At 51.5% G+C, this 14,198-nt stretch overlaps 1 protein-coding gene across 2 annotated transcripts in view; it reads right to left on the minus strand.

The window, feature by feature from the left end:
- Positions 1-786: 786 nt before the first annotated feature.
- Positions 787-14,198, minus strand: part of RAB11FIP4 (RAB11 family interacting protein 4) — a 171,365-nt gene continuing 157,953 nt past the window's right edge. For both annotated transcript variants that reach the window (XM_060203996.1, XM_060203997.1), the window contains 10 exons: positions 13,629-13,766; positions 13,364-13,399; positions 12,531-12,630; positions 12,164-12,267; positions 11,067-11,207; positions 9,607-9,688; positions 8,493-8,630; positions 8,258-8,416; positions 7,074-7,217; positions 787-6,382 (listed from right to left, as the gene is read on the minus strand). In XM_060203996.1, coding sequence (XP_060059979.1) covers positions 6,266-6,382; positions 7,074-7,217; positions 8,258-8,416; positions 8,493-8,630; positions 9,607-9,688; positions 11,067-11,207; positions 12,164-12,267; positions 12,531-12,630; positions 13,364-13,399; positions 13,629-13,766 — 1,159 coding nt within the window. In that variant the 3' untranslated portion in view covers positions 787-6,265. The remainder of the gene's footprint in view (positions 6,383-7,073; positions 7,218-8,257; positions 8,417-8,492; positions 8,631-9,606; positions 9,689-11,066; positions 11,208-12,163; positions 12,268-12,530; positions 12,631-13,363; positions 13,400-13,628; positions 13,767-14,198) is intronic.

A 14,198-nucleotide genomic window follows, 5' to 3' on the forward strand; every position in this document is an offset into this window, starting at 1 on the left:
TGCTTTACCACTCATGATGCTTCCCCCCTGCAGGTGGGGACCAAGGGCTTGAACCCAGGTCTTTGCACATTGTAATATGTGCGCTCAACCAGGTGCGCCAGCACCCGGCCCCAGGGCCAAGATTTTCAAACATCACAGCCCATAGCTGGAATGGCAGCATCCAAAGGGACTCTTCGGTGCATAGTCCCACTCCAGTGGCAAAAGACTAAAACAAGGATCTGAGGGTGATGTCTGCTCCATAACCCAAGTCAGGACTGCTTTTTTTCTTTTCTTTTCTTTTTAAAATATTTTATTTTACTTTTGAAAGAGATGCAGAGAGAGAAACATCAGAGCACTGCTCAGCTCTGGCTTATGGTGGTATGGGGGATTGAACCTGGGACTTTGGAGTCTCAGGCATGAGAGTCTATTTGCATAACCATTATGCTATCTCCCCCAACCCAGGACTGCTTTCTTATTTCCCACACCCTCCTCACCCTCCCCAGAAACTCACCAGGATGAATATGGGATGATCTCACTCTCAGGCAGAAGTTGAAAAACAAGATCAGAAGAGAAAACACAAGTAGAACCTGAACTGGAGTTGGTGTATTGCACCAAAGTAAGACTCTGGGGTGGGTGGGTGGGGAGAATACAGATCCAAGAAGGATGTCAGAGGACCTAGTGGGGGTTGTATTGTTATATGGGAAACTGGGGAATGTTATGCATGTACAAACTATTGTATTTACTGTTGAATGTAAAACATTAATTCCCCAATAAATTAAAAAAAAAAAAAAAAAGAAACTCACCAAGTCAGGCAAGAACAAACTGTTTATTTACACCTAGGTCTGTACATTAGAGTTCCCTGGGAGGTGCCTGCCTCAGAGCACTGCTTGTTTTTGGCTAGAGGCAGACAGGAAGCCATGACCTTGGGGCTTCACCCCCTACTTCCCCCAGCCTTTACCCCCACCCACCCCACCCCCAGAAATGGAGGTCTCCTTTCAGCCCCCAAGCTCAGCCAGTTTGTTTCCAGGTGGAGGCTCCCAGGAGCAAGAACTTCAAGGGGAGCCAAAGCCACAAACGCACCCTCGTGTATGAGCCCACACGTGTAGCTCCATCTACCCAGGCCCCCGGGAGATCCAGCAGGAGAGCAGGGGCGCTGGGATGAAGGGAGACTGCAGTGAATCCTCAGCACTGCTCGGGCCGATGACATCCTTCGGGGAGTTAATGGCACCCAGGTCTGAGCACCGTGGACAGATGAGGACCACTCAGCAGTTGTGAATGGTAGGTGAGGCCAGCCAGCATCGAGAAGCCTCTTCCTTCCGCCCATGTGGGGGTCCAAATCCAAAGCACAGGGAGTCACACAGCCAGACAGTCTTCTGGAGGCCGGAGTGCCCCTCTGAGGGGCCCAGAGAGCTGCCTACTGGCAGCACCTTGTGGGAAAAGTGCACTCTGCTGTCTATTAACAGTGGCGCTAACTTGGAAGGAGGTTTGCAGGAGAAGCTGCTTTAGACAAAGTTACCCTTTTCTGGTGGGCAAGGCTTCTACACTAGCTGCAGGCCACACAAAGGACTAAGGAGGTCCAAGCCCCCCAGGTTTATGACCACAATGAAAAATTCTGTACAAAGTCACCATGTGTGCACACTGAGTGAGCACAGAGGACACGGGGCCTGGTTTTATGGGGACAGCGGCCAGGAGCCCAGACCTGGGAGCAGACCTTGAGTGGGGCGGGCCGGAGGACACAGAGTGGGGACTGTATGTACACATTTACAGGCTTGGGAGCAGGATCTAAAAAAGGGCGCAGGAGTAACATGGAAAGTCCTGTACAGTAGCAACGGGGGGGGGGAGGGAAGGCACAGAAACAATGACCCCAAACCATGCAGACAAAAACACAGCCTGTGCAGCACAGCAAAGCAGGGGCCTGGCAGGAGGCTAGATGGGGATGGCAGCACTGAGCTCCTGCAGGAGCAGCCTTCAAGTGTCATTTCTAGGACACACCTGGGCAGGTGGTCCTGTTTTAATCAGGGTGCAAAGAGGTGGAACACCAGAGCCACATGACATTGCGCTTCGCTTTTAGGAAAGAAGCTTTCTTTCTACAAAGTGATTCTCCTGTGTAGGCTGAGCAGTCTGAGGACGACCCTGGACAGGCTCAAGGCCGCCCCTTCGTGTATACGCCTAAAGCAGGAGGTGGAGGTGCCGGACATGGACATGACAGGGAGAGAGGCTTGTTCAAAGCCACCCAGGGTGGCTGTGGCCCCTAAAGGAGGGCCCTCAGCAGATTCACTGGCCCAGGCAGTGCCTCAAAGGGGTTGTCCCTCACCTCAGACGAGGAAGACTGAAGGATACCAGCAGACACCGCCCCCCCAAACCCCTCTCTGCCATCTAAAACCTACCTCATCCCTTTAAAGGTCACTGTAGCCGTGCCAGGTGACCTGTCATTTCCTTAGCATGCTGAGCACCCAAATACTTCTGATACTCCAGTCACGTGCTAAGTTTCCCTTTAGGTCTACATTTGCTAATGCACTAAGTACATGTACCCAGCATAAAACTGGGGCCTGAATTTCTCCCAAACCATCAGGCCCACTGGCCCCTGGAGATACTTTCCAGCTGCTAAGTCCTTCATCAGGACACAAGAAGCCACAGGTGTCAGGCAGCTGAGCTCCATGGGGATGTTGGTTTGGGGAGGAGCTGGGCCAACCCTCACTGTCTCCATGATAAACTGATCAGAGGCAAACTCACTGTCCAAGTCAGCAGCTGCTGTTTCTGAGGCTGCTTCCAGGGGGATGGGAGACAGTCTGGCTTTTTAGCATCAAGCCCCGACTTTGGTTGACACTCACTCCAGACCTGTACATCCCAACACAGGCTCCTAGACGGAGACCTGCCCACTTCAAACTGCTAAGAACCACTGGGCCCACCAGCTCCTGAAGACATTCAGTCTCCCACAGGGGCAAGGGACGTGGTAACTTCTCACCATCTGACACCACAACAGGAAAAGTCACCAACATCCCAGTAACATGTGCTGGTATCTTAAGCCAAGTCAAATAGTCATTTCTAGCCTCATTCTCTTTACCTCTGCCCAGCAACCTTCTAGGACAGTGGGTCTCAGACTGGGCTCTGCAACCCTCCAGCTGCCTGAGCCACACCACCTTGACCTGCACGTCTGGAGGGGCAGCTAGTCAGCAGCTGAGCTCAGTGCTCAGTCTACATGGAGAACCAGTTTTAGTTCCGAGTGCTCTGGAAGACTATTGAGCTCTGCTTTTCATTTAATTAATACAACCTAGAGAGGGAGGGAACCAGAGGATCACTCTGGCGCATGGTTAACAAGGACTGAACTCAAGACCTCATGCCCCTATGTTCATTGCCCTACTCATTATACTGCCTCTAGGGCCCTCTGCTTGTATTTTAAATACACCAGAAATAAAGCCAAAGGATAGGGCACTGCCTTTGACAGTTCTCAGGACCAATTCTGGATAGTTCAAGGTTTAAAAGAGAAATGTTTACGAGGATTTTATTTCTTGTATTTTCCCACAGAGCAAGCCCTAGCCAGTTCAGAAGGTGTTTATTTTCTATTATAGATGCTGTATACAATACTCACTGTTTTTGCAAAATCTCCCTGGTTTACAACTGAATGTGAGGCCAGCATCCTGTTAGTTTGCTGCAGAGCCCCCTCCTTGTGCCTCCATATGGCACCTCTAAATTTCAGACTAGTTGTTGCTAATTCCTGTCTGGAAAGGTTGTCAGGTTTAGTAAAAACACAAAGCCTCTACAAGATACCTCTTAAATTGCAATTACCTGAGGAGCCTGGATCCCATATACCCACATCAATGAAAGCAGAATCTGGAATGTCAGCTAGAATTAAAAAAAAAAAAAAAAAAATCCCATTTTAAATATATCCCAGTCCTGCACGGAACATATACTAAAAGTGATTTATCTGAAATTCAAGTTCAACAGGGCATCCTGTATGCTATCTAGCCCCCCGCCCCCTCACCACTGAGGTAAGCCCAGAACCCCCAGTGGGAAAGAATGGAGGCAGAAAGCAAGCTGAGAGTACCAGGTCTGCCTGCTCCTGCAGACTCCACATAGCTCTGGATCCTGCCCAGGGATGTAGGGCTGGGACCCACCAGGGATATCTGCCCCCACAGGACAGACTTCAAGAGCGCAGAGCAGCACTCTTACATGGAAACCAATCTCATCTCAAAGTCTGGTCTGAGTGCAATGGTGTTTACAATGAGCTGATCACAGCCAGTTCGTCTTCCCTTGTCTTTCAGACCAGAAAGAATGCATTCACGTGGCTCCCTCTAGTGGCAAGGCATGGCAGAACACTGCAGGCTGAGGGCTTTGCCTGTTCTTTCCTCAAGAAAGTCCATCTCTTAAGTGACTATGCAATTCTTGCTTTTGTGGCCTCCACAGAAATTCCACACCATTACCTCTGAAAAACACATACATTTTTCTTTATACAGTGTTCATCCCTTAGGTAAGCCTCCCCGTCCCCTCCAGACCAGGACATGGCCCTGGCAGGCCTCCATCTTCAGGACAGCCCAGCCCAAAGCCATGGAATGACTCTTCGTGGTCTTTGCTTCGACTCCTTTGACCCATTCCTTCCCACTAGCAAATTCATAAGAGGTCCACTCCTCATGCCTTCTCACTGCCATTCTCTCAGCCTCTCAAGGGAGACCACCTGCTCTAAGTGGCTAAGAATGCCCCAGAAAACTGTCCTATTTCTCTGTGTGGGTGGCCCCAAAGTCCTAGGTCAGACTAATGTAACCCTATATTTGCAGCATAAAGCAATCTCTTCACACATGCTTAAAAAGAACTCAAGAAGTCCAACAAAAGCAAAAGCTGCCTGGAACAGAATGAAGGTCATCCTGGCCATAGTCCTGCCTGTGTGTGCAAGAAACAACCATGATCTCCTCTTCACCCTTGACTTGTGTCTCTTCTCTGCATACACCCCTCCTCAACATACCCAAGCCTTCTGTTCCGCACTGAAGGGGCTGGAGAAAACAACTGCGGGTTGAGAAGAAGGCTATACATGTTTATATACATCTGGATTAAGGAGAGCACAGCAATATTAACTGGAGACAAACTGGAAAAAATAAAAGTACCAGATCTGCTCCCAGCTGCCTATAACAAGTCACATTAAAAGCCCCCAAAAAAGTCCATAAGTGTAAATTCCCACCATTTGTCACAAGGATGGAAGACTAAGGTTTTTCTCTGCTGCTTCTGGGAGCCTCTCCCCCAACCCCCACTCCCACTCCCTGCTGAGAACTGGATACAGATGTATTTCTAAAAGTTGGAACAGAGCTGAGCCCAGAGTTCTGGTTCTGAAAGGCCAAGTCAAAGGCCTATCATCACCAGGCCATGGGGAAAAAAACCTGGTGAGCAGGGTCCACCTGGAGCCCCTGAAAGCTGTGGAGATAGGATATCCCTGCTTCTCTCAAAATACAGCCGCAGGGAAGGAACCTGACAAGGACGTGAGCATGATTCTCCCCAAAAACCACATCTTTGGTTGTCTGATGTCATTTGTGTCTTGGACTAGCCCCTGAGCCCAATCCAAGCCCCTTCTTCTTTTACTCTCTTCCCTTTAGACTGAAGTAATTGCTGCTTATTTTTCATTGTCTTAAAATCAGAACAAAAACAGAAATGGGGAGGTAGCAGTCAGGGACAGGGATGTATACGAGAACTCTTAAAAATGCCAAGCACTCTCAGAATGGTCACCCTCCCACAGGCTCCTCTGCAGCGTGGGGCTCTGGGAGGCACCTCTAGAAGGCTGCTGGCCAGGGTGGGGTTTGGGAGACTCAGGTACCCCTTTTCTCCTCGCTGAGCTCCAGCACCTGGGCTTGAAAGGTGGCCAGAGGTTGCTGGGGACATAGCTGTTGGGCCTTCAAGTCATAGTTTCCCCCCTGCTCCCGGGGGAAGAGGAGTGGGTGAACGTTCATCTCGTTAGGGTGTTTTTAATTTTTATCCCCAGAGGTAGAATCCATTGTATCCAGTATCTTGACAAGAAAACTTCCAGTTCTTGTTATTACAGTAGGCCTCACCTCCTCCAACTTTCAGAGCCTGACGCCCTCTGCAAGGGACCACAAAGTGTATGGACAGCTCACTGCACAGGGCCACCCACAGCCATGGACCCACGCTCACCCTCCCCTGTGTACACAGCCTCCCTCCTCCACTAGTGCATGTAGCACAGCAGCCAGAGACACACTGACAATGCATGTGAGGCCCTGCCCGGGCTCATCCTCAGGCAGGGTCTGCCCCGAGGTCCCGAGGCCGCTCTGCAGCCTGTCCCCTGGTCTCAGTGCTTGATCTCGAGGATGGAAGGGTTGTGGTCCAGAATGGCAAGGATTATCTTGTCCATGTACTGCCTCAGCCGGAAGTTGATCTCCTCCTGTTCCTTCAGGGCTTCCATGAGCTGAAGGTGAAGGGAAGGGGAAAATAGTAGTCAGAGGCCAGCCTCCTCTGGGGTACAGGGGGAGTCCAGATCCCTGCCCCTAGGCTTGCAGTGAGTCAGGCCCAGTGACAGGGGGACTCAGCCAGTCCTGGACAATGCAAGTCCCAAATCCAACTTCAGCACCCAGATGCTAAACTAACATATAAAGTCGTGGTTCAGCTCACATTCACGCAACAACCAACATGCTGATGCCCAGTGGGGCAGAAAGAATGGGCTTTGGGACTAGAGACCCCAGACCCTGTCCCTTCACAAGCTGGGTGGTGGTGACATGGAAGTGCTTGGATAACTTCCCAGTTGTCAGAAAGCAGACATACATACTACCAGTAAATGTTCAAGAAATGCTAGAGTCCTTCCCTTGTTCAGGAAAGTGGGTCACACTAGCAATGGAACTGTATGTTGAAGGTATTGACAGCATTCCTGCATAATTCTGGAAGAATTAAGGCTCAGACTTCACTCTGTTTAACACCTGCACTCCCTTTACCACATACAAAAGAACTGATTTAACTGTCCAGTCACTCAGGCTAGGGGCAGGTGGAGACTGTTAGGGGCTAGGTCTAGGTAGCCTGAGTTCACTGTCATGGCAGGTTGGGTGGGTGAAGCTCTCAACAAGAGGGGCTGGGGTCCAAAGGGAGGGCATGTAGAGACAGGTTACCTCATCACGAGAGGCCGTGTCTATTTCTGCAGCCAGAGACTGGGCTTTGGTCTGGGTTGCAAAGAGGTTCTTTGCTTCATAGAGACTGAGGCTTAAGATCTGTCCATTCAAGTCATCATTCTGATCCCGTAGCTTATGATTCTCCTGTAGGGTAAGGCAAAGGCAACATCAACTTCCAGAAGCACTGAGAATTCACCATAACCTATTTTTTTGCACCCCCATCTCCTGATTCCCACCAGGACCAACACCGCAGGAGAAAGTAACCATCAGTTCAGGAGTCCTGCAATGATGGGGTCTTTGCCAGGCCTAGGGGAAGAACAAGGTCTTGGTCCTAGAAGCATGTGGGAATCTGAGGCAGATGTGCAGCCCTGCTCAGGGGAAGAGTCCCCACACTGCAGCATCATCACTTGCCTTTAGGCCACACTTTCCTCCCTGGGGTTGGGGGTGAACCAGACTAGAAACCCCAGAGGTCTGTGCAGGGACACTGCCCACCCAAAGCATCCTTTTCCACCACCAGCCCTGGGTAAGGAGAAGTGATATTCAGGCTGGCAGGTGGGTGCTCTGCCCAGAGGCATCTTTGGTCCTGATGACAGTCAGCCCCGCAGCGCCTCACTCAAGACTCCATTCATCAGCTCTGTGCTCTAGCTTTTGCCTGCTATCTCCTGATCGCTTGCACATGGGCACATAGGTGTCCTTTCTATGTGGGGAGAAGGGCTGGGATTTGGGGTTTCTGTGGGAGCACCACCAGCAGCCTCTGTCTCCACCAGAGCCCACTCAAGAGACAGAATCTGCACCACAGTCTCCTTGCTCAGGGTCAGGCACAAGGCCTGCCCTCATTCCTTTACTTGGTCACTGCCCCTGCTTCTCTCATCCTGACTGACCTCCAGTTACGGAGTGGTCTTGAGCTCAGGGTCTGCTTTTCAATGATCCAGATACAGTAAGACAATAATTTGTGACTGAGGGTAGTCTTACTCTCTACCCCACACACTAATGGAATTGTGGCCACGTCTTTATGGACACGGAGAGAGAGATCCTGGGATTTCCTTTAAAAGGGGCACTGACTGACAAGAGGTCCTGAGAGCAGGGCTGGTGCACAGTACACAACGATGGGAGGGAAAGAGGCACCACAGATCCTGGCTGCTCATAGGAAAACCCCATCATGGGCACAGGCTCCCAGGACCCACCTGTTTGAGTCGCTTGATTTCATGCTCCAGTTCCACCTCTCGGGCCCTGGCATTGAACTCGCCCAGGCCAGAGGATGAGCTCCGGCCCCTGCCTGGCCGCTCGCAGTCCAGCTTGTACATTTGCAGGTGCTCCAGTTCCTTCCTCAAGTCTTCAATGAGCTGCATGAGAGAGAGAGGTGGGTTGGCAAGGGCAGGGGCAGGAGGGAGCCTGGATGCTCTGGGATCTGGTGCCCACCTCCTGGGTTGCCTCCCGCTCCTTTTGGAACTCAAGCCGGTGTTGCCGCAGCTTGTCCATCATGCGTTTGTACAGGTCCGTCTCGTCCTTAAGCCGCAGGCTGGTGTCCTCCAGCCGGTCAGACATACGCTGCCGCTCCTGGAGGTGGGGAGACCCCATTAGGGAAGGAGAGTCCCCAGAGGGACTCACTGTACCCGAGATTTTGCTGGGGGTCTGCATCAGCTGCCCAACAGATAGACACTCAAACCAGTCCCCTGGACCAAGTCCTCTGCACCATGGCTTAAGGAAAAGGCTAGAATCCCTAGGCTTCTAGTAGCCTAACTGGAAAAAATTTCAAGCTAATTTTAAAGTCCTTCAGTGATAGAAGATGGAAACCTAGTGGTCAGCTGGTGGAGCACTTTGTTGAGCACACACATACCATATGCAAAGACCTGGGTTCAAGCCTCCAGCCCCCATGTGCGAGGAAGAAAGCTTCATGAGTGGTGAAGCAGTATGCAAGTGGCTTTCTCTTCCCCTCTTCTCTCAATTTCTATCTTCATCCAAAATAAACAAATAAAACCAGAGCATAGCTCAACTCTGTTTTTTGGTGATGCCAGGGACTTAAACTGGCACCTATAGACTTAGGCATGAAAGTAACTGGTATAACCATTACCTCCCCAGCCCTCTTTTTCTCTTATTTTTCCACATGATATAAATATACTCACTGTGAAATAACTGGAAAAACAGAAATACAGAAAAGGTAAATTCTATTTTATTTATTTTTATTTTTTTATTTCTTTGCCTCCAGGGTTATTGCTGGGGCTCAGTGCCTGCACCATGAATCCACTGCTCCTGGAGGCCATTCTTTCCCCTTTTGTTGTCCTTTCTATTTTATTTATTTTTTTTAAAGATTTTATTTATTTATGAGAAAGATAGGAGGAGAGAGAACCAGACATCACTTTGGCACATGTGCTGCCAGGGATAGAACTCGGGACCTCATGCTTGAGAGTCCAAAGCTTTATCACTGCACCACCTCCAGGACCACTTTATTTTATTTTTAAACTGAGGCAATCTGGGAAACTAGAAGCTAGAGGCCTGGCTGGCTGGCATAGCTGGCCCGTGCCCCCCAGCTCACCTCATCTAGCTTCTCTGTCTGAGACTTAAGCCGGGTCACTGTGGTCCTAAGGTCAGTATTTTCCTCTTCCAGTTGCTGCACCCTAGGAGTAACAATGAAGGGAAATGTGAGAAATGAGGATTATCTCATAAAAGGCTGACAGGCTGGAGCAAGTCGCAGCTCCCTGCAGGAAGTAGGGGAAAGAAAAGGTGGGAGGGAGAGAACAATAAGCGTTCCACAACCTTGAGTTCCTGTCATCCCAGGCAAAATGATAAAGAAAGACACTTAATTAGAATTTTTTGATAAAAGGAAATATTCATTTGTGAATAACAATGTACAATTCTTTTGTGTGCATCCTTAGAGACTAAAGCAACACAGAGAGGCTGTTTTCTGCTAGCTGAAGAGAAAGTCCTCTTGTGGCAGGGCCTTCCTGCTAGAACCACAATTTCAAGGCCACTCTAGCTGCTTCTGACAGTCAGAGCCCTCTGTGGAGCATTCACAAGGGCCTGCGCTAAGGTGACTCCATGAAGACAGAGCTGGAGTACCAGGTTCATGGAGAGGGGCAGCCGAGTTGGGCTGTCTTCCAGTGGCACCATAACAGTGTAGGGTCCATGTTGGCACTGATTTCTGTAGATTATTCCCTGTTCCTCCTACTGTTACTTCCTCCTACCTAGATAGGTGACTCCTGGCCACCACTGCCCTCAGAGGCCTCCAGGAGAGGACCCCAGGCTAGGCATCATGCTCACAGGAGACCTGAGATGATGGGGAGTATGTGAGGACAAAGCACACCACCTGATCTGGGAGCACAATCACGTGAATGGTGCCCCCTGGAGTTGTGCAAGGAGTATAGGTTAGGAGACAGTATCAAGAGGGCTGGTTTTCTGTGATTTGACCTGGCTCCCTGTCATGTTGTCTTTTTCCATCACTGAATTTGAACACCCTTGAGGAGCTACCAGTCTCCAGAAACAAATACAAAATAGCAGCTTCCAGAACATGAGTGAAACTTGTGAGCCTCTGGTTCTGACTCAAGGCCTGGATGCCTACCATACTCCTTGCCCTACCTGGCCCAGGTGCTGTCAGGTCCTCCTGGACATGGGTGCCAAGGTAAATGGGCAAGGGGCCGCCTCCTGTGCTTTCCCGTTACCTTGGTACCACGTCCAGGAGGACCTGACAGCAGGGGAGCACCAAACCTGGGCATCAGACACGGCCCAGGAAGCAGGGCAGGACCTCTGCATTTGTTTCACTCATTCTCTTGTGGTAGACAAGTAGCTTCTACTGACATGAATAGTGCTACCAAGAGCACCCTTTCACAGATTTCCTAGAGGCCATCATGTGTTCGGGGATCAAGAGCATGAGGCCTTCCTCCTGGCTCTCTGTCCATCTAGAACCGAGGACAGTCCTGCCTGCCACGCAGCACTGGGAGTGGGAGAGTGATCCGTGGGCTCTGTGGAAAGTCCTGGGGCCCGTTCCCGGATCTCCACCTGGTGTTGAGCAGCTCGATCTCTGTGCTTTTCTCCCTCTCCAGTTTGCTGTAGGCCTCTCGGTGCCGCCGCGCCTCCTCCTCTAGGGCCTGCTCAGCTGTGGTCTCCTGGTCCTTCACCATCTCCTCCAGTTCATGCACCCTGAGGAGAGGAGCATAGACTCCAGTCCAGGTCAAGATCTTCTGTGCCCTCTGTGCCCAAGACCCTTGCTGAAGTTATGGGGAATCTGGACACCAAGGCCCTGAGTCACTAGCACCCCCCACTGTGGGAGGTGGTGGGGTTTTTGTGGGAAGATATGTAGTAACACCACAGCATCTCAGGTGTCAGTCAAGCACACCACAGAGGCAGACCTGACAGCCAGCCTGAAGGGGAACAGGGCTGCACCTGAGAAAGTGGGGGTCTATCTCCTTTCTGCTCTGTTCCTTCCTGGCCATAATAGCCTTCTGGGTCAATAATTCAGCTCACTGGACTCCAAAGGGAGGCAGGTGCAGGCCAGTGACTCTGAACACTGCAGACCAGCTCAAGAGCCAGCCTCCATGGTGGTGTTCACACCCCATTCTGGCAGCTTAGCTGACACATCGTCTGGGGCATGTTTCACTGCTAACAGGTCCTCTCAGGGGCTGATTTCCTGGGGTGTACAGAGGGGCCTAAGAGGTTGAAGATCAGACCCTGGGCTGGGATCATGTGACCAAGTTACAGGCCCTCCCAGGAGGACAACTAGCCCCTCCATACTCTTGTCGGTCAGGGTTAGGAGGTCTTCCAGCAGGAGGAAGCAGCCATGCTGGACCTTCCCCCCTCCAGAAGGAGATGCAGACCCTGACTCTCCAGCCTCTCCCCCAGTAGAGCTTGTCTCTAGGAAGAGAGGCTTCTGCTGCAAGACAGAAAGATAGAAGAGTAGACCTCAACCTTTGCCTGGCTAGCCCAGGGGTTACAGGCCTGAGACTTCTGAATCAAGCTCCACCCTGTCAACAAGTCCTCTGAGGTACCTTGTATGGACAGAGCCCTGTAAAGAGGGGGTGTTCCACAGGCCCTGAGCATAGCACAGGCCCCCTCCCCAGGCTTGATCAGGACCCCCAAGTCCATGTTGGGCCCCTGACCTGTGTACCAGCTGTGTGTTCTCCTGTTTCAGCTTGCTCTTCAGGTCCCCGTTGGTCAGGCTGTCATTCTCCAGTTCTGTCACCTTTTTTTCCAAGAAGCTCACCTACAGATGGGAGTGCAAGTGTGGGGGTACAGAACAGCTTTTGAGTCCATTGAACCAAGAGCCTAGAAACTGCAGGAGTGGTGGCCAGGACCTCTGACCATATATATGAGGTCACGCTGGGCAGGGGTGCATGTGCCCATTTGACTGGGTCACCTACCCTCAAATTCATCGACAAGGGCAGTCCCCTTAGACAGCAGCCTGGAGCACCTAGCCCCACCCCTGGGAGATTCAGCAGCATCCATCCTCCACCCACCAGGACCCACCTTCTCTGTGATGTCATTGTCACAGGAGTCAATACTATCCCGGAACAGGTCCTCTGTGCTGCCGTTGCTGCTGCTGAAGTTGCTGCTGTGCATCAGCTGCCTGCAGGAGTGGAGGGAGGTACTCTGGCTGCAGGGGACTTCTGGAGCCCAGAGACAGACTCAGGCTAGGGGCAAGGCGAGCGAGTGCCCAGGGTGGCACCAGGAACCCCAGGAAGGAGGCTGCCCTCAGCCAGGCAAAAAAGAGAAAAGCTGCCTGAACTCTGACTCCTGGAGGGTGTTCAGCCCAGAGCCCAGCAAGGTCAGCACACCAGGGTGTGGGCCAGCATGTCTGCCACATGACCAGAGCAGGTGGGTAAGTGCCCCTCATGTGGGCAGTCTGTGGGACTCTATCCCCTCCAGCAGTCCACAGGGGAGACTCACCTTGAAATGGGTGGGTGGAGTCGCCCCTCCCAATAGGCAGAAGCCAGGGTCTTGGCTAAAGGCCACCCCACCTTAGCTTCTGGGCCAGATCTCTGCTGGCTGTAGCTCCTAGAACCCTGGATGCAGCTAGTCTGCAGAAGCAGAGAGAACAGGACGACTATTGTCTAGGGGAGTCAGCAGTGTAGGGCTCTACCCAGAGCATGTGGTCAGCTTTAAGGGGTACACTTGTACCTCCATGTCTGCCAGCAGGGCTATATTTCTCAGGGGCTCCCTGGCACACTTTCCCAGCTTGCAGCAGCTAAGAACCTGGAGATGCCAACTGTTGCCAGAAGGGGCACAGGGGCAGGAGAGGGGCCAGTCTGTTGGCATGAAGCACAGCTATGGGGATAACCCACCCTCCTGAGGGACCTTACCGTCCAAAGGCTGTGCTAGAGATCTTCCGATTGGGGCTGGAGAAGAGAGAGGAAAGAAATAGTTACTGAGAAAGGAAGCAGGGCCTTCCCTTCCTGCTAAGGAATTTACTAACCACCTTGGTTATGAGAAGGGCACCCAGTGTTTCCAGTTTCAGAAAAAATGCAAGCCCCTGAGAATAACCCCCTCAGGTATAACTGCCTCGCCAGTTGCTGCTCCCTTCGGTCCATACCCAACCCCACCCTGGTCTGGGCCCAGGAGACTCACCTGTTGGCCTTCAAGTTCTTCAGGCGGGCTTCCAAGTCATTCAGCAGGTTGATTTTCTTGCAGCACTGAGAGCAGTAGACATCCAGCAGCTCACTGTTGTACACATTGTGCCGCATCTTCCGAGGTGTCTGCCCTGCACTGGTTCACCAGAAGGAAGGAAAGTACCTTCTTAACTGTCACCCAGAACGGTACCTTCTCCCCCACTTTTCCAAGCTTACTGCACTTGATTACCCAATACTCAAGAGACCTGTGAGAGGAGTGTGTGTTGGGTGTGGGCTTCAGTGGAAACACACCAACAGGCCTCTCTTTCATCTAATCCTCTCAAAGTGAAGGAGCCAGTGGATTGAACTCATTTCACAGATCGGGGATGGAGGACTGATGTGAGGTTAAGTGATGACTCAAGTATGTGGGGAGGTCACCTGGTTACCCAAAGGATCTTTCAACACTGACCGTTGGCAAGACTCCCTTGAATCTGCAGCCTCCCTAACTGGTTAACTACTTCCTTCTCAAGATGGAGGAGGAGGAGGAAGGGGAAGAGGAATTCAAATCAATCAGATGCAAAGGCTGCAC

This window comes from Erinaceus europaeus, chromosome 12 (assembly GCF_950295315.1).
Source record: "Erinaceus europaeus chromosome 12, mEriEur2.1, whole genome shotgun sequence".
NCBI lineage: Eukaryota > Metazoa > Chordata > Mammalia > Eulipotyphla > Erinaceidae > Erinaceus > Erinaceus europaeus.